The 20,269-nt window shown below is 37.0% G+C and overlaps 1 protein-coding gene and 2 non-coding genes across 3 annotated transcripts; all 3 read left to right on the top strand.

The window, feature by feature from the left end:
- The first annotated feature begins 7,035 nt into the window (after nucleotides 1-7,035).
- On the top strand, nucleotides 7,036-9,995 carry LOC104594095 (endoglucanase 11-like). Its single transcript, XM_010254235.3, has 5 exons — nucleotides 7,036-7,410; nucleotides 7,517-7,729; nucleotides 7,829-8,029; nucleotides 8,154-8,408; nucleotides 9,159-9,995. The coding sequence occupies exons 1-5, from the start codon at nucleotides 7,174-7,176 to the stop codon at nucleotides 9,831-9,833; spliced, it is 1,581 nt and encodes a 526-aa protein (XP_010252537.1). The 5' UTR covers nucleotides 7,036-7,173; the 3' UTR covers nucleotides 9,834-9,995.
- Nucleotides 9,996-11,794: 1,799 nt separating this feature from the next.
- Nucleotides 11,795-11,868, top strand: TRNAV-AAC (transfer RNA valine (anticodon AAC)). The gene has a single exon. It is a non-coding gene; the product is annotated as a tRNA-Val (tRNA).
- Nucleotides 11,869-11,879: 11 nt separating this feature from the next.
- Nucleotides 11,880-11,954, top strand: TRNAF-GAA (transfer RNA phenylalanine (anticodon GAA)). Its single transcript has one exon. It is a non-coding gene; the product is annotated as a tRNA-Phe (tRNA).
- Nucleotides 11,955-20,269: the final 8,315 nt, after the last annotated feature.

The following is a 20,269-nucleotide window of genomic DNA, read 5'->3' on the forward strand; positions in this document are numbered from 1 at the left end:
ATATAAATATAATAAATAATTTTTATTATATATATAATAATATTTTATTAGTATTTTTTGTTTTTTATGTATAATAGTAAATAACTTTTATAATTCTTATTTTTTGTATGTAAAATAAAAAAATTTTATTTGTATAATAATAAATAATTTTTATAATTCTTAATTTTTGTATATAAAAAAATATTTTTATATGTATAATTTTTATTTTTTAGAGAAAACTTGGCTTGTAGTCGAGCTTGAACTTGCAACCTTTGAACCGAGCCGAGTTCAAGCTCAAGTCTCTAGCTCGAATTGAGCTCGAGCCTAATACAATTTCAGTGAGCCGAGCTCCAATAGCCAAGTATTTGGCTTGGCTCGGCTTGAATCAACCCCTAGTGCTCATTTAACATGCTTACTAGATCTGGTCCCATGTTGTCACTGGATACAATCCTAATCTTTAGGCTGTGTTTGGTTGCAGTGCAAATTTATTTGCACTAGTACACATGCATGGAGTGCAAATGTAAAAAATGCAAATTCTTGTTTAATTTTATTTTGGATTTTACTTTATTCTGTTTCATGTCTTAATTTACTTCATTTGTACTGCAATTAAACAAACATAAGCTCAAATTTGAAACAAAATAGGTAAGAATTTACACTCAATCATTTGCACTGTCATGACTTTGCATCCGTACAACTTTATTTACATTGCAGCCAAACACAGCCTTAGCATTTTTCACATAAAGTGCCAAAATTCGAACCCACATTATCACGTTGCCGACATGAGATTTTACCATTCCACTTACCAAGTGTAAGTTGTTGATGATAAAAGGCCATTATACCTAATGTTGATCTTAGCTATCGGGGGTTTACATAATCCCTAGTAGGGTATAGGGCTGATGTGAACCAGTCAGAGATAACATATAAATAGACTAAATAGTCCAAGTGGTCATCTATTCAAGGGAATGGTTTGAACAACCACTATATTTTCCATGGTTTTGAAAACCGGACGGGACGGTTGGATCGTTGACGTCGAAACTAGTTGGGCAACTAGTTCCGTTTCACCCTAAAATCGTTCTTAAGCTAAAACCGTTGATTTGGTCAACGACCTACTGACCCGGGTTATCAAATTGTCAACCTGGACAACAGCTTTTGATTATTTTTTATTTTAATTATTATATATTTTTTTAATTTTTTATTTTTTAAATCAGAACAAGCCATCCATTCGAACTAGACAGTTGGACCATTTGACCTAGGGAGATACCCTGTTAGTTCATTTTCACTTCTTCCTTGAAGTAGTAAATGATCATCAGCTAGTAGAAAACCTAGCAACATCATATATTAGCCATGTTATTATCATTGTGGAGCTTGAAAACATTCTCTCTAGTCTCAAACATGACTAGTGTGCCTTTGTTATCTACTCTTAACAAAGCCTTTTAAGCTTAACTTCTAATATACGATGAAAAGAACTTTTTCCTTAAGGATGGAAAAAGAGATTTTAAATTAAATACTAAGTCATTGAGAGAGGGGCAAAGTTGGTCAATGGGATTTTGGTTCCTATTGACCAAGAATCCCATGTTCTTTTTTTCAGATTTATGCAGGGACCAGGGAAAGTTTATTTCATACCCATCTCCTAGGTGGGTAAATAACTCTCCCACCTAGGGGAAACATTGCCAACACTTGAAGGGGACAAAAATGCCCCTTTTAATGATGGATTTTTATGGCTAAAATGGTCATTGCCTTGTTTACATGATAAAGAAAAGAACATGGGTAAATGCACTTACCTGGGTAAGTATTTCCCAAGAAAAACTTACGTGCGAATGGGGCCTTAATGATATGTCAGGCAGTGAATCTTTTGGATAGGCCATGTATATAAGACAATGTTTGGTTTGATGGATAAGAAATCATATTAGGAGAATTTCATGGATGTGTTAGGGTTGTGTAATCAATAAGACTTGACTACAATACGGAAAGTCATGATGTCCGAAAAACTTGTGACCAATCAACTAGTGTCACAATTCACAAACATGGTAATCAATCAGGTGGTATTTATCAAAATTCACAGGTAGGTTTTGATTGGTCAAAGCTCTTCTGGTATCATGTCTTTCCGGCATCATAGATTATAACAATAACATACCATTCGACAATGAAATATATACATGCCCTAGAACCCCTTGGGAGGGGGTGTATTCCACAATGGAGTAGTTGAAATATTTAATAAAAAAAGTAACATTCATTTTATGGAGAAACAAAATGCCTAAAAAATTATAATAATAATGGCTATATGACCGGCATCTTTATATGCTACAAAAAGTTGCACAATAAAAATAAAAACATGTTCTAAGGGCATGTTCGTTTCTTTTTAATTCTTATCTCTTAAGAGGAATCTTTTAACTTTAAGAGAAAAATTGTTGTTTGTTTCCTCTTATTTCTTAAAGTGCAATCATACAACTTTTTGTTTTTTAATGATACCTCCAAAAAGATAAACAAAAACTCTCATATATGGGTCAAAATGGATATTTGATAATTTTCAGAATTAAGAATTCAGAACATCATTTTCTACATTCAGAGTTTAGAGGTAAGAAAATTTCACTAATACCAATATACCTCTTAATGTAATTATTGCACTTTAAGCTCAGTTTGGATGGAGTACAAATACAAATATATAGAGTGCAAATCCTTGTATTTTGTATTATTTTATATGCATTTGTACCGTACATATTTGTATTTGTACTCCTTCCAAACTGAGCTTTAAAATGTCAGATTTCAGAGCAAACGAACAGGCCCGATTAATGAAAAAATAAAAATTACAATTAGAAATGAGTACATCAAAGAGAACTTTTGAGTAACCCAAATTAATGACAACATGGTAGTAAGTCAACTACAATGGTTTGGTCATGTATAGACATTTCAACTAAAAAAGAAGAAAAAAAACGTGTATAGATTATTAAAACTACAGAAAGAAAATTTGACTTGATCCAAATAAAAGACTATAAAAAATAAAGGAAATATCCAAGAAAACTGTTTTGGTGAATAAAAATATCGAAGAAAACTTGAATTGAAGCTATAAAGGAAAATGCTTGAAGAACTTGTAATTTGACAGAAAAATAATTCTTGATACAGATCCATGATAGGATTTGGGATTAAGGCTGATTTAAGAATCATTTCAAATTCTAATACTGCTGTTTTGAAATAAAAAAAGAAACTTGCCGTTAACGTGGATATCTCATAGCCATACCGAGAAGCATGAACTTCATCCAAATTTATAAAAATTAATTAATTTTTTTTTTTAATTTTTCCTCATGGGCTACTTCATCCCCATATCTATGTTGGATAAGGTGCATGCTATTTATCAATAGGCAACATAACCAATCCCAAGCGAACACACTAGTGTTCTATACGCATGATATCCACACTTATGTAAGGAACACTAATCTGTGACACAGCGTGGCAAAGCAGATCTGGGACCCCATAACTGATATTTCCTGAAGAAAAAGAAAAGAAGAAGATAGGATCATTCTATGAAATTTCCATACATTTAATGTACCCATATGACATATATGAGAGAGAAAGAAATTCCTCATTAATCTTGACAACCTGCTATTATGGATGTGAAATTGGTGGGTGTGGACTGATTTACATTTTACACCATACCCTATGGCATTGACTAATTCACACTACGCCACAGTCCATAGTTGTTCTGAACTATAGATAGATTGTGTGGACCGGATCAGTCCACACCCATGGTAGTGTTTTATAACCACACTTTTTGATTCAATGTATCTCATATACATTTATGGGAGATCTATACAGTCGATTATAAATGCCTAATTTTTGTATTTTATATAATAAATAAATTGAAAAAAATGCATCAATATGTAGACATCAATTGCATTTTTTAAATAATTAAAAAATAAAAAATTACTTTATTGATAAAAATATTAAAAAATAATATTTAATTAATGAAAAAAGAGTTGAGAAGGAGAACCATCGGACTTGTGCTAGAATTAACATTAAAAATTATTATTTTATTGGTAAAATATTGAAATTTAAAATTTAAAAAGTTATTAAAAAATTAAATAAAATGAGAGTAATTGGACCAATGTAATGCATGTGCATTACACTAAAACATCCTTACAAATTAACGTGGATGATAAATTGGGGTGTAGCCCATCCCTGTCCGTGATATTTTATGGACGGGGACCGTCCATACATAACAGAACACCATATCTTACCGTGGATAGGACCGAAACGGTCCCGTCCATGATATTTACACATTACCGGATGCTACATTTTTTAACCAAAAAAACCTGAAATATATTAAGTAAAACCAAAAGAATTACATAAAGTCTTTCTAATGCAAGTAACAGTGATATTAAATTTATAGGCATTATGCGCCAATGATATTAAATTTAAGTAACAGTGATGTTTTGCTAAGCCGTTTGCAGTCTGGCTTGCCGAGGTCGTTAAGGTGGGTGCGAGATGTCCGAGGCACTTTCAAGGTTTACTTATGTGGCAATAAAATGTCATCTCATTGTTTTGAGGTACCACGTGTCATCACTTCACTAAAAGGCAAAATCGCCCCTCATCAAGATCCACGCTCTTTTTCAAGAGAAGAGTGAAGATGAGTTTTAAATGACTATTTATCATATATTACATATTATTTCCCAAAAAATCACAAAATTTAAAAATTGTGTACGCCATTACTCTCCACTACCTCTAAATTTTGTGCACTTTTTAAATATTTGAGAAAAAAGCAAGAAAACATTGAACATGGGCCATTTCAACTCGCCCACCATTCTTTATTCATTAATAGAGATGCCACTTGGATACTCGAGTTGAAGATTTTAGACTAAGTGAGGTTGAGGTGAGGCTCGGGCTCTCAGAGTGGACCCATTTAAAATCTAACAACGCCTCAAGCTGACCTCGCCCAATTTGTACCCTGTACCCCCGCTTCGTTTCGTTCCCGTGTAGAAGTAAACGGGAGAGACTGATATGAATATTATCAACATATCCCACGTAAATTACTGAAATGCCTTGTCGGCCGGGAAACAAGCAGGTCCACTTAGCGTTTGTGATGCTATCGACCGATGGGAGCACCGACAAGCGGAGGAGGAGACCCGCTGAAGCTGAATCGCGGGTAACGGAACGGGAAAGATGGGCGTGATGAACGGCAAAAGCAATCGTCTTTTTATGACTTTTCCGGCTCTTTCTTCACATAATACGGCGTTAATTAGTACGTCTTCTTCGAGCCGGACCATGTCCCATGTCCCTTGCTCGCTTAAGGCGTCAAATTACCAATTAGACCCTCACCAGAGAGGCAGGAGAGGGACGCCCCCTAGTTCTAAATCAATATATGAGATAATGAGATTTGACGTTCGGATCCAATCTTCTGTAGAATTGTCAGGTTTCTGTGAAGTAGGTCCCTCTGTCATCATTTGCTCGGGTGATTTAGTACGCGACAGTGTCTGCAGTGATTCTGTTAGGTAAAACCGTTGGATCGAAAATCACTTTTGGGCTACAATTCTACAACGTATTAACCCATTCCGAGGGGGAGTTGCCGTACAGTAAAATATATAACTACTATATACCGTGATAGGCTCAGTTTGGAAAGAGTACAAATGTAGAGCGCAAAACTTTATATTTTGTATTTATATTGTACAAATTTGTATTTGTACTCCTTCCAATTTGCCATAGTAAATTTTACACGTGGCAACTATCGTGTGGACCATAAGCTGTCAACATGGTTGTAATAGTCAAATCCCCTGTCACGTGGATAATAGCATAGCGACTTACAAGTGGACAATTTAGGCATTGCCCATTCGATAGGGAAATACACATCATCCCTTCCTGTGAGTGATGAGTATGATAGAGTGATAGAAACACTAAAAAACGTCCAGTCCTTTATAGGAAAGCTCCCTGAACGACCGAGCAATCTTCCACGTGGCAATTTATTCCTTTCCCCAGTCCCTAGCATAAATTTGTGAAATTAATGTCAGACTCAACAAACATTGTCAAACACGTTTAATGAGCAGGTTCCATATTAAAAAAAAAAAAGATTATCAATACTTTCGCAAGTTAGAAAATGAGATTTACTGCCTTCACATTTTCACAATGTGGTATACTGTCATCCTAAGGTAACATAAAGGAAATGGAGGGTAAAAGTCCATTTCTGGTCAAAAGAACTAACAGTATACCACATTGTGAAATGGAGGGGAGAAGGGAAGAGAAAGGTGTGGATTTTCAAATGTTTGGTTGGAGAAGCAGAAAATCAAAACACATTAATTTTCTGATATTTCAAAGAAAACATAGAAATACAGTTTTTTTTTTTTATTTCTCATATTTTGCTTAATTTCACTATAGAAGAATGGAATTGATTTGGATTTGGCCTAGTTTTTGATGTTGCAATTGAAGTAACAGCCTCCCTCGGAAAAATTTTCACACTACTGGCTATTTTCTCAAGGAAGTAAGGTAGCATTGATTTTGTAGGACCCTACGTTCCCATTTTTTTTTTTTAAATGACTAACTTTCCCTTACCAGTTCCCATGTCCTATGACTCCCACCCCATCGTCGGCTCTCTCTCAATCTCAACCAAATCAACTATTTTTGTGGGTGGATTTGCTTCCTATATTACATAACCACTGAGCAATTATAACCGGTGGAACTGTCCCACAAATGTCCTCCAAAAAAAAAACTTACTTTGATTTAGATTTTAGACTTCCCACCCTCAATATGATAACCGTCTGACCATTCTAATACAATAAAGAAATTCAGAATAGAATGCGCAGTCGGTTTAACTAAAGAGTAAAGACTCAAGAGAGCTCAATCTCTACCGTCCATAACTTGGAGAAATCCGTAGCAAGTCAAATTACCCCGGAAACCAAACCAAAGAATTCTCCGAGCCACGCCAAATCCCTAAAAAATGCGAGCTAGAGACTAATAAGAGGGCAGAGCACGCCATTCCCCACTCTATTAATTGAAATTAATTACGCTACAACGAATCAAGAATTCGCCGTGCTCTAATAGTTCCATTTAAAGAGTGAAAAGACCAAGTTTAAAGGGCGTGCGTTTTCATGTGAGATGCACATGCGAGAAGGGGAGAGAGAGAGAAGAGAGGAAGAGGCACGAATTAGCGAAAGAAGAGTCTCTGTCTCCCCTCCCCTTTTGAACTCTTGGAAGTTCTAGAGGGAAGGGGCAATGGAGGAGAAAAAGCAAATTGAATTCCCGGCAGTTCCGAGACGGAGAGTTCTGCTACAATGGTGCCCCCTGCTTTTCATGTTTGTGATATTTGCCAACGCTCGAGCCTTTGATTACAGAGATGCGCTCACCAAAAGCTTGCTCTACTTTGAGTCTCAACGTTCGGGGCGATTGCCACACAATCAGCGGGTTACCTGGCGGGACCATTCCGGCCTCATCGACGGCTTAGAACAAGGAGTCAGTACAGTACTCTGCTTATCCATCGTAACCCAAATTGTTCATCTTTCTCCCTGTCTCTTTGTGAGTGTTTTTAATGAAATTACGTCGGAAATCATGATTGCAGGTGGACTTAGTCGGGGGGTACTACGACGCCGGTGACCACGTCAAGTTCGGACTTCCGATGGCATTTACAATAACAATGCTGTCGTGGAGCGTCATAGAATACGGCAAGCAGATCGCCGCAGCCGGGGAGTACGAGCACGCACTCGAGGCGATCAAATGGGGAACCGATTATTTTATTAAAGCCCACACTAACCCACATGTTTTATGGGGCGAGGTAATCTTCACTCGCATTGCCACCCAGAAAGCGAAGTATGAAAACATTGATTTCTTCTTCTGTTTCGGTAATTGAAATTAAGAATATGACAATGGTCAGGTTGGGGACGGGGACACCGATCACTACTGTTGGCAACGGCCGGAGGATATGACGACGTCACGACAAGCTTACAAGATAGACGAGAAAAATCCAGGATCCGATCTGGCCGGGGAAACAGCGGCAGCCATGGCCGCCGCATCCATCGTATTCCGGAAATCTAACCCACATTACTCTCACCTACTCCTACATCATGCCCAGCAGGTGAGCCGTGAGCGAGTCGGATAGAAAGGGTAGATGTAGATCATTTAGGATTCTGCCAAATGTAGTGGAGTTGTTCCAAATTTAGAAGCAAGTTAATAACTTGAACTTTTGCCCTTTTCTGCAGTTGTTCGAATTTGGCGACAAATACAGAGGAAGCTATGACAGCAGTATTGGAGCCGTGAAGACATACTATTCGTCGGTGAGCGGTTACAAAGACGAGTTGTTATGGGCTGCCGTGTGGCTTTACCAGGCCACCGACAACAAAGATTATCTCAAGTATGTCATCGACAAAGCTCATTGTTTTGGTGGGATCAGTTGGGCCATCACCGAGTTCAGTTGGGACGTTAAGTACGCTGGTGTTCAGATCATCGCTTCCAAGGTATATACTCTTCAATCTCTTCTTCTTCTTCTTCTTTTGGCAAATTAAATTACTACTATTCAAACTGTCTTTAGGTTACGCTTTTACTTTTTCCAGACCAGTGTCGCCTTTTTCCTTTACAAAGCTCCACTGCTCGCAGAGACCTGATTGATTTGTGTCCAGTGGCAGTGGGTCCCAAATCCGTAATTGTTGTATGGTAACTTTTTGTGGGGCAAATGGGAAATTTGAGTTCTCCTGAGGCCAGAACAAGAATGGCTTGCCTGAAATTCTTGTTCCTTGGTCTTTTGTGGAGGTTAGTGAATACTAAAATAGTAATCTGCCAAAGGAAGTAAGGTCTTTGCCCAAAAAGAAGATTATAATAATCGAGCAAGAGCTTAGAGCATGAGGATGCAAAGGCTTTGCTTTAGTTGATCTATTAAATTTGATACAAGTACACATGCAGTGACATGCAAGTGTGTGGACTAGATCCCCATTGTTTCACTTCACCTAAGGACTCCAGTAGATTTACCCATCCTCACAATTCGTCTAAGGTAGGAATAGGATTGATTTTGGACTTAAAGCCCCTCCAAATGATGTGACTTCTCTACATGTGGACCATTGTCTATTTGGTTCATATTTCATGCACTATGCGTGTACAATCTCTCTCTCCAATCTCCATTATTTAATATGAATCAGGGATCGCAATTGCTTGCTCTCGGAGACTTGGGCCTGTGCCAAACTAATTAAGAATCATTTCTTCTGTCTGTGCAGCTGCTGATGGAAAGTAGACACACAGTTACAGAGCACGCTCACATACTCGGGCAGTATCGCTCCAAGGCCGAACATTATCTCTGTGCGTGCCTGAACAAGACCACGGTGGAGAACGTCGACCGTACCCCAGGAGGTCTCTTATATATCCGTCAATGGAACAATATGCAATATGTGTCGACGGCAGCCTTCCTTCTCACCGTTTACTCCGACTACCTGCAACGCTACTCCGACCAAAAGCTTAACTGCCCAGGAGGAGAGGTGGGGCCCCGAGAGATTCTCGACTTCGCCATATCTCAAGTTGACTACATTTTGGGCTCTAATCCGATGGGCATGAGCTATTTAGTGGGCTATGGCCCAAAGTACCCCAGGAGGGTACACCATAGAGGGGCATCGATTGTATCATACAGAGAGAGCAAGGGGTTTATTGGGTGCACGCAAGGGTATGACAACTGGTATGGGCGGGATGAAGCCAACCCCAATGTCCTAGTGGGGGCCCTCGTTGGTGGGCCCGATTGCCAGGATAATTTTAGGGACCGAAGGAGCAATTTTATGCAGACCGAGGCCTGTACTTATAATACTGCTCCCTTGGTTGGGCTTTTCGCAAAATATCACCAGTTACAATCAGGAGTTCAAAACCTCTCCAACACTCCATCTCCTTTAATTGCTTCTTACTGAAACCAAACGAAACTGGGGTATATATATATAGGAGTTTCTGTAAATTGTTTTATTTTATTTTTTTGTTGCCAGAATTAAGAATCTCCACCCCAATGTGTACCTTTATTCTTATATAATTAATAATATATAGAGAAAAAAGAAAAGGCGATTCATCCACCAAAATTGACTTTGGTTTCGTTTACTTTTCTTTTTTTTTTTAATTTTTTTTCTTACTCAGAGAATTAAGCAAGGTTAAGTTTGATAAGAGATGGTTTGGGGATTTACGTGCGTTTTCAGCGGCAAGACGTACGTGTAGAAAGGGTCTAAGGATATAATGAGGGAGACTTTGGAAAGAAAACAAAAAATCAAATAACAAACAGTTAACATCAAAGGTGTAATAGGGTCTGTTTGAATAGCAGTTGAAATTGGAATTAAAATTCAATAGAATTGGAATTGAAATGATTTATTCCCATAATCTGTTTAATCCAAACAAGAATCTGAATCGAAATTAAAAGAAAAAAAAATTAAAACGAGATTTCATTCTTAAAAGAGGGGAAATGCCATTCCAACAAGAATGGGAATTGAATTCCAATTCTACCTAATCAAACAGTTGGTATCGACAATTTTGAATTTTTATTTCTATAACCGGGTCACACACTCTCTCCCCCTAAGGCTAATAAGATGGTCTATATATATGGACTGTGGTTGGTGGCTGACAAGATGGATCGATCAGCAACATATAAGATCGTTGTGCCATCAACTAAAGTAGTAGACCCTTCTTATACATCAATTTAGACCCCGGAAAATTTTGGGTCACACCATAGGTGTCCCAATCTGACGAACAATAACCTAGAATTGAAAAATCTTCACCTCATCACAGGATTTGCCCAATCAGTTAAGTGGTCAATTTTGTGTCCAACGAAGGGTGTGTTTCTTTATTTCTTAAAATTAGGTGGTGGGATAAGTATATAAATAATAAATTTGCATGGGCGTTGCTTTTGATGAGCGAGTGACAAACTAGTAGTGATGATGTTCACGTAGATTGGGAGCTGGTGAGCCTGGTGTCAAATTCTTGAGTCATGACACTGCCAATGCGGGTTTCTGTCTTCTGAATCCATCCTCTTTGCTGCTTTTGCTTTTTTTTCCTTCTAAAATTATTCTTCATGTTTAAGTGAAACGTTACCCCTAATTGCGGAGAATAAAGAGCCAATAAGAGAGACTTAGAGAGAGCATATTTTGCCACGTGGATAACGAGAGTCAACATCGCTCAAAGAAAGTTAAAAGCATGGACTAGTTCTAATTAATTTCTGAACTAACAGCGACAGTGTATCCGTCGTTCCGGCTCCAACCGCGGAAACACACCCTCCAAATCGCCTCTTTCCTTTTTCCCTCAAACTGTATAACGTAGCCATTTTGTTCTTTGTTATTATTAATTGGTCTTTGAGATGGCTTCAAAAAGAAGAATTGGTCTCTGAGATTGAAAAAATGGGAATTGTGATGATTAAGCTTGGATTATCAGTAATTTATATATATAAAAAATATTTTATTATTAGTAATTATTATATATCAAAAAAAGCTTGAATTATTAGTAATTATTATATATAAAAAAAGCTTGGATTATTAGTAATTAATTTCGTTGAAAGTGCCAATCAACCAAAACCCTTTTTAAGGAGGAATCGGGATTTTTTTATTTATAATTTTTTTATGGACAAGTCTTGATAAAATTTCAGCCCGGAAACAACATTTTCGGTTTTCCCTCAAACACCAAGCGTAGCTTTAACACACACACATATATATTGGCTTTTTTTTTTATTTTTTTCAAAACAGATGTCACAAAAAAAAAATTATGCCCATAGATGATTAAACAAACACCCCTCTCTGTTTGACCCAACAGTTCCCACTGGACCTGATCCGAACTTAGTTGGTCACGGTTGTCCAGAACTATTCTTTAGTTGTACAAATGAGCAAATTATAAGCACAAAGGTGTCGTGGTGTAGTTGGTTATCACGTCAGTCTAACACACTGAAGGTCTCCGGTTCGAGTCCGGGCGACGCCAAGCAATAGAATGCGGGGATAGCTCAGTTGGGAGAGCGTCAGACTGAAGATCTGAAGGTGTCGCGTGTTCGATCCACGCTCACCGCATTGGTTTTACTAATCTATTTTGCTACTTGCTAGAATGGCATTAGCATGACCTTATTTATTTATTTATATTTTGAGGTATGAATCATTTATTGAAACACCTCTCTAGTTTTATCGATTTACTAAAACAGTAAAACCTACCTTATAGTTTGTAAGGGTAATCTTAAAAAATAAACAGTCATGGACTCGTGCGCTTGAATCTTTTACATTCAATTTATGTGATCATGTTATTATTTTTACATAAACAAAATAAATACTTCTTAGTGAAAAGTTAAATCCAAAATTATAAGAGGTATTTTAATAAAATAAAAAACAATAGGATGGACTTAAATAAATCCTTGAGATAATTGTGGCATTAGATGGGTCTCGTTGGACCTTTTATTTTTTTTATTTTTTCGTTTTCAAAATATTGGTCAGTAGGATTTAGGAACTCGTCCCGGTCATTCAGAATGAATTGGTCGTCAATTCTGTCAATCCTCCTCTCTTATTTAACTTATTGTTTTCCTCTACCATTCTTATTTAAGTTGAAAATAAGTTTGCCAAAATAATATTAAACTTGGGGGCCGGGGCAGGCGGGTAGCACAGTTAGGACTTAGGGAGTTTGAAGCTACAAATTCGAAGGTTGTGCGTCGCCATCCACACCATTAAATTTCGTGACCATGTCATCTCACTCACTCACCATCCAGTTCAAGCGTGATGACATTTCAACAGTGGACATAAATTTAGTTGGTATTTTTCTTTTCTTTATTAATATTACAAAATTAGTTGACTTGGTGCGTGCGCAAAAACAAAACTATTAAGCAATTTGGTAAACTACCCATTTATGTCTTTATTCTGTTTATTGTTTTATAATCCTCCTTAATATTGTGGAATTTAAATTTCCTCCTCGCAGAATGATCCTCACACCTATCTCACTTCACGTTATAGTTATGCCTTGAAAATGTCTCAACATGAACAAAAATAAGGAGGAAATTAACCAAGGAGTGTCTCAATTGGTATGTTAATTCTGCTATGGGCTTAGAAGATGGGATTCATCTAAATTGATGAAAAAATCTAGAGAGCCCAAACTATTGTTTTGGGCCACTCATGACCAGCTCAACCAAAGCCAAAGCCCACGGTTGTTCGGCGTTACCCATGTTATTGTCAAAGGCCCTTTCCATGTAGACATCACTTTGGCTAACATTCCAAACAATTATGACAATATAGTAAATAAAAACAATTATGAATGTCCGGATGTAGGACAATTCCTAGACCTGGGCTCATGCATGTTACAGCAGACTCATCTCAAGTCAGGCCCTGTCCGTGATCATATTTAATACGCATATGACATTGGAAAAATAAAAATTGTGTAAATTTGTTGTGTAGTGTTGAAAAAATATTATAAATAAAAATATTGGTTAAAAATTATTATGAGCCTGTTTGTTTCATGGGAATAGGGGTCTGAAATTGGAATTGGAATGGGCCATTCCGATTCCAACTATTTGGTTGGGTGGAATTGGAATTTCATTTTCATTTCTGGTAGAATGGCATTCCTCCATTTGAGGGAATGGCTATTCCTTCTCCCTCTCTTGGGAATGAAATCCCATTCCATTTTATTCTAATTCCTGTCTGAATCAAACAGACTATGGTAATAAACCATTCTAATTCTGATTCCAAAAGATTTTAATTCCGATTCAGATTTTGGTTCCGATTATGAATCAAACAGTCCCTATATATTTAATACATTGTCTCTTTTTGATACATGAATTCTATTTTGCAATTCCATTCTGTTTCAATGTTATATCCATCTTATATTATGGGGGTGTTGGAAAACATGGTTGATTTTGTTTTTGAAAATAAAAGCAACTACCATGTCAACAAAAACATTAAGTGTTTAAATCACTTCTTACTACATCTATTCAATTCTTGTTTGGTCTGCCCACAGCTCTTCTAGTCCCTTCCATTTGTGACATATCACTTCTTCTAATGGGTTCTGTACATGGGATTGTTTTTATTCTGTAATAAAAAAGATTTATTCTTGTTCTTCTAATATATCTATAGATATAATTGTATGTTAAGATATCTTAAAAATAAAGAATCTCTACAATTTTTTAAAATCTTGTTATTTATGTATTAAATTGTTAGACAGAATAAATATACCATGCACATATTTACTAAGCATGACTCTCACCAAGCATCTTTACCGAAAAAAGAAAAAAAAAACTATCGCTGTTTTGGCGATGTTCCTAACAATTTGATCAATGGTTCACCCTAGTCACAGAACAAGAAATTAGAAGCATTGTTTGGAGTTTACCAAACAATAAAAGCCCGGGTCCTGATGGCATTACTTCTGAATTTATCAAAAATCATTGGGACATTGTGGGCCCATCTCTTACTGATGCAATCTTGGAATGCGTTGACAATTCCAAAATTTCATACTATTTTAACCAATCCCATATTGTTTTAATTCCAAAAGTGAAACACCCTGAAACAATGAATCAGTTCCGCCCTATTGGTCTTTGTAACACTATTTATAAGGTAATTGCGAAGCTTATTGTAACTAGACTCAAACCTCTCTTGCCGAAATTCATTTCCCCAAACCAGTCTAGCTTTGTCCCCGACTGGCATTTAAAGGATAATGTGATCATTTTACACGAAGTTCTTCATTCTTTCAAAAGGAAAAGCGGTAAGGAAGGTTTTGTTGGAATTAAAATTGACCTTGAAAAAGCTTATGATAAACTTGATTGGTCATTTATTAAAAAGTCTCTTGATTTCATTAAAATTCTTAAGAGATGGGTTAATTTGATCATGACCTGTATTACCACCCTAGTTTTAATATTATCTTTAACGGTTCAATTCTTGAACCATTTAAACCCACAAGGGGACTTGGACAAGGGGACCCCCTCTCCCTCTACATTTTCCTAGTTTGTTTAGAAACTCTTTCGAATATACTTAAATTCTCTAGAACAGGCCCCGAGTTATCTCACATCTTCTATGCAGATGACTTGTTTATTTTTCTAAAGGCCTCCATCACTCAGGTCAATAGTGTGAGAAATATCTTGGATAATTTTTGTAATGCTTCTGGGGAAAAAATTAACAACTACAGTAAATCTATTTTATTCACATCAATAAATGTTCCCCATAGACACACCCGAATGCTAGTCAGAAATATTAGGGTTAGGGCTTCTAACAACCTTGATAAATATCTTGGGCTCCCCGTTTTTCAATGGCAGGGTTACTAAACATACCTTCCATTATGTGGTCGACCGTGTTCAAACCAAATTAGTGGGATGGAAGGCAAATACTCTTAGTCTTGTTGTGGGGAAGTTCTCTTGATCACAGGAAATTGTGTCTCATTAAATGGGAGAAGATTCTAACTCCTAAGCATGCTGAAGGGCTTGGAAGTAGGGACCTTCACTCCTTTAATCTAGCTCTTTTCACTAAATTAGCACGGCACCTCTACTATAACCAAGGTAGTTTGTGGTCCAAAGTCCTAATTAGTAAATACGGTAGGGGAACTGTGTTCTGGACCCATGCGTAAAAGGTCATGACTCTTGGATTTGGAAGGGAATAGCTAAAGGTTGTAAATTTCTTAGGGAGGGATTCATGTGTGCCATTGGGAATGGAGAAGACACTAAATTTTGGGATGACCCATGGGTTACTAGGACTACCTGTAGGCAGAATTGGTTGCATGGGCCTCTCCCAAATGTTAATTTGAGGAATGTAAAAGACTGTAAAACTACTTCTGGTGATTGGGACATCAACCTAATTTCTTCTCTTTACGAGCAATATGGTTGAAAAAATCATGGCAATCCCTTTAAATTTAGGGTCGCAAAAAAAGGACCATTGGATATGGCCTGACACTAAAGATGGTAATATTTCAACTAAATCAGCTTATATGTTTATTAGAAAAGAAAATGATCTCCCTAAGCCTCAAGCTTTTAATCTGATTTGGAAAGCTCCATGTTAACCAAGGGTGAAAATATTTTTATGGCTGCTCTATCATAGAAAGCTCCCCACTCGCAATGCTCTAATAAAGAGAAATATTCAGGTTCATAGTGAATGCCCCTTGTACAATATGGAATCTATTGATCATGTGTTTATGGAATGTAGGTTCTATAAGGAAGTTTGGAATTTATATGATAATCATCCCACACCCACTAGTGCACTAAACTTTATGAATTGGGTTGAAAGTAATCTTGAGACTAGTAATACTCTTAGGGGGCGTTCTTTTTTTTTTCAGATTTTAAGAGGGGGGGGGGGGGGGGGGGGGGGGGGGGGGAAGTTGGTCAAGGGATTTTGATTCCCATTGACCAAGAATCCCATGTTCATTTTTCAGATTAATGTGGAGACCAGGGAAAGTTTATTTTCTGGTCCTAGGTGGGTAAATAACTTTCCCACTTAGGAGGAAAGTTGCTAACACTTGAATGGGACAAAAATGCCCCTCTTAATAATGGATTTCTATGACTAAAATGGTCATTACTTTATTTACCTGAGAAATAAAAGAACATGGGTAAATGCACTTACCCAGGTAAGTGTTTCCCAGGAAAAACTTACCCAGGTAATTACATTTACTCGGGTAAGTAACTTATCGAAAAGCGAATGGGGCCTCACGGTGACTTATTTTAGCTATTTAAATTGGTTGATTTGGAGGGTCCAAAATAAAAATAAAAAAAAGTGTTCAACAGTATCAGTTACACTCCCACTTATATTACAAATCTTGCTAAACACTATGTTGACAACTTCCTTTGTGCCCAATATACTAATGCTCCTATATGTTTATTAGAAAAGAAAATGATCTCCCTAAGCCTCAAGCTTTTAATCTGATTTGGAAAGCTCCATGTCAACCAAGGGTGAAAATATTTTTGTGGCTGCCCTATCATAGAAAGCTCCCCACTCGCAATGCTCTAATAAAGAGAAATATTCAGGTTCCTAGTGAATGCCCCTTGTGCAATGAGAGCATGGTATCAATTGATCATGTGTTTATGGAATGTAGGTTCTATAAGGAAGTTTGGAATTTATATGATAATCATCCCACACCCACTAGTGCACTAAACTTTAAGAGTTGGGTTGAAAGTAATCTTGAGAGGGGGGGGGGGGAAGTTGATTCCCATTGACCAAGAATCCCATGTTCATTTTTCAGATTAATGTGGAGACCAGGGAAAGTTTATTTTCTGGTCCTAGGTGGGTAAATAACTTTCCCACTTAGGAGGAAAGTTTCTAACACTTGAATGGGACAAAAATGCCCCTCTTAATAATGGATTTTTATGACTAAAATGGTCATTACCTTATTTACCTAAGAAATAAAAGAACATGGGTAAATGCACTTACCCGGGTAATTACATTTACCCAGGTAAGTAACTTACTGAAAAGCGAGCAGGGCCTCGCGGTGACTTATTTTAGCTATTTAAATTGGTTGTTTTGGAGGGCCCAAAAAAAGTGTTCAACAGTATCAGTTACACTCCCACTTATATTACAAATCTTGCAAAAACCTATGTTGACAACTTCCTGTGTGCCCAATATACTAATGCTCCTGCCAAGAATCAACATATTCGCATAGTCTAGAGAGACATCAAATGGGAAGCTCTGGGTGATCAATAGATCAAAATCAATACAGATGGAGCTGTCAAGGGCCAGAATGGTGATGTTGTGGCTGGGGGTCTTCTCCGAGATCACCTTGGACAATGGAAAGGAGGCTTCACTACTTACATTGGAAATTCCTCTATTGACTTGGCAGAATTGCGGGCTGTCAAATGTGGGCTTGTCTTGGCATGGAACTCAGGCTACCGCAAAATCATTTTGAAGCCAGATTTGCGTTCCACCATTCAAATTCTTAAGGGTGGTAGGGATGACCATTGGCGTCTTTCTACAATAAGCGAGGAGATCAAAACTCTTCTGAATAGAGATTGGGAAGTTTGTATTAATCACTGTTATAGGGAGGCCAACAAATGTGTCGATTTTATGGCTAATTTAGATTGGAGCACTAAGATTCAGTATAGGGAATTCCTTATACCTCTTAGAGAGCTTAACTTTCTTCTGTTTGTTGATGTTATGGGGGTAGTCACCTCTCGTTTAATTTTGGTTTGAGATTTTCAGTTTCTGTGCTTTGCTTTTGTTTTTTTAGGCTCTCTCAAATGAACAAAAAAATGTTAATATTGAGCCCGACTATGGTACCCAAAATGATGGTGCCTAAAAAACTCATAACAAATCAATCGGTATCATCAAATTGGAAATCAAATAAACTATTATTCATTCTAATTTTGGGTTCTAATTGGTTAAAGTTTTTTTTTTCATACCGTTCCAGTACCATGAAAATTGGACCAAGACTCCACCAAGCAGACGCCACAGCTGAGCTTCGGGAGTGAAACAGCTCAAGAAAATCTTTGCAAACGGCACAAAGTCAAGAAATGCCAAAACAAAGGCATTCAACCTCCAATAGAGACAAAGTAACAAGTGCAACTCCCTTGGTAACAATAGTAGAAGCGAGTGTAAAGTTCTTAAGGCTGCATTTGGAAACGATGCAAATAAGTGTGAATGCAAATATGCAGAGTATAAAACGGTTCATATAAATTGCAAAATTGGGTTAGTTTTGCACTAACAAATCCTTCTTACCAAACAGACTTTTAGCCGTAATGGATGCAAACATGAATTCCAATAAAGCATATGTTTTTTCTTATCAAAAGCCCACTTGAATGCAAGTTTACTTCTTATTTATTGATCTACTTTTACATCTTATTATCAATGTAAATATACATTGGTCTGTCATTTGTCAATGCATAAATGTAATATTGTCAAGGACAGGCAAAAGTGAACCAGACTACAAATTTACCCTAAACAGGAATTACACTCCATTTGCATTGTTTCCAAACGCAACCTAAGCTTGGGGTTTAATTTGAAGAAAACAAAATGCTATGGCAACCTAAACCATAACACCAGGGCCCAAAATTTTTCCACCAAGTCCAACACAGAGAAAAGAACGTGCTTTGAAAATGCCTTGAGAATAGGAGCAAGGCCACAACCTTGCCAATTTAAAATCTCCCTAAAAATAGGAACAAAACTTCATCCTTGGCCTAGAAGTTTCACATTAAAGAGCCAAAACGTGATGAAGAATCATCCACGCTGCCACAAACATGATTGTTTTCACCTTAACTTGTGCATTTTGAAAAATAGTAGAAACCCGCTCAATTCCATTCTTCACCATAGAGTGACCCCGCTTCACCAGTTGCATCAAAGAAGAGAAAAAAACAAAAAAAAAGAGAGAGAGAGAAATTCACCCATCGGGTGAGAGGAAAACCTCACACATGGCGAGAGAGGAACTCTTCTTAAAATTTAATTCGACTTCCCAGCAAAAGAACTCACGTATTGTCATCATTCATATATGATAATTTGGCATCAAAAAAATGAAAGAGAAAATCCGAAGTATCTTAGGTAACATAGAGTAGCAGCTTGCTGCCATTGCAACTATTCTTCTCCAGGTATTTGAAATACTCTTTTGTACTGTGTACTATTATTTGTTAATAACAATATATCACATTTCCTTTTATATCTATTATTATTATTATTATTATTATTATTATTATTATTATTATTATTATTATTATTATTATTATTATATACCACCCTCAAATATGAAAATTCTTGCATGGAATGTTCGGAGGGATGGGGAAAAGAAACTCAAAGGTCGATCAAAAAATTTACAAATACTCATAATCTTGACTTTCTCTTCCTTAGTGAGACCAAATTACAACAGGAAGCAGCCACTAAGTTATGTAAACACCTAAAATACTTTAATTTCAAAATAGTGGAAGCTTCCGATCCAAGGGGGGTCTCATTAATTTGTTGCTGGAAGGATGGATTGGTAGTAGAAGTTGTTGAGTGAAACAATAGAATTATTGAACCGAAAATCTCTCATGGGCTTGGGGGTAAGAGTTGGACTCTCCTTTTTTTTTATGGACGTCCAAGTAGAGGGGATAGAGCTACCTTCTGGAGCTCTTTTTCCAAAACAAATGGCTATCTCATGAATCAAGCTTGGGTAGTGAAAGGAGATGTAAATGATATCATAAATTCCATAGATTATGAAGGAACCAACAATTCTCCACATACGTTGGTCCCTCTAAAAGAAGTAATAAACTACTACTCTCTCTCAGTAATAGGACGCTCCATACCCTATTTCACTTAGACCAATAAACAACAAGGTTGTAAACTGGTTAAAGGAAAGACTAGACAGAGCTTTCGCAAATCTAGACTGGTTAGACACTTTTTTGAGAGCTTAGGTTACAACTCTCCCAGCAATCAATTCGGATCACTCCCCGTCCCCAATCCTCAAACTTCTCACCATC

This window comes from Nelumbo nucifera, chromosome 1 (assembly GCF_055504915.1).
Source record: "Nelumbo nucifera cultivar China Antique chromosome 1, China Antique-T2T, whole genome shotgun sequence".
Lineage (NCBI taxonomy): Eukaryota > Viridiplantae > Streptophyta > Magnoliopsida > Proteales > Nelumbonaceae > Nelumbo > Nelumbo nucifera.

What these genes read in the sequence shown, in the direction of transcription:
- LOC104594095 (XM_010254235.3), top strand. Translation starts at nt 7,174, where the DNA reads ATGGAGGAGAAAAAGCAAATTGAATTCCCGGCAGTTCCGAGACGGAGA. An exon ending in TCGACGGCTTAGAACAAGGA is followed by an intron (nt 7,411 to 7,516) that starts GTCAGTACAGTA and finishes TCATGATTGCAG; the next exon opens with GTGGACTTAGTCGGGGGGTA. An exon ending in TCCTACATCATGCCCAGCAG is followed by an intron (nt 8,030 to 8,153) that starts GTGAGCCGTGAG and finishes CCTTTTCTGCAG; the next exon opens with TTGTTCGAATTTGGCGACAA.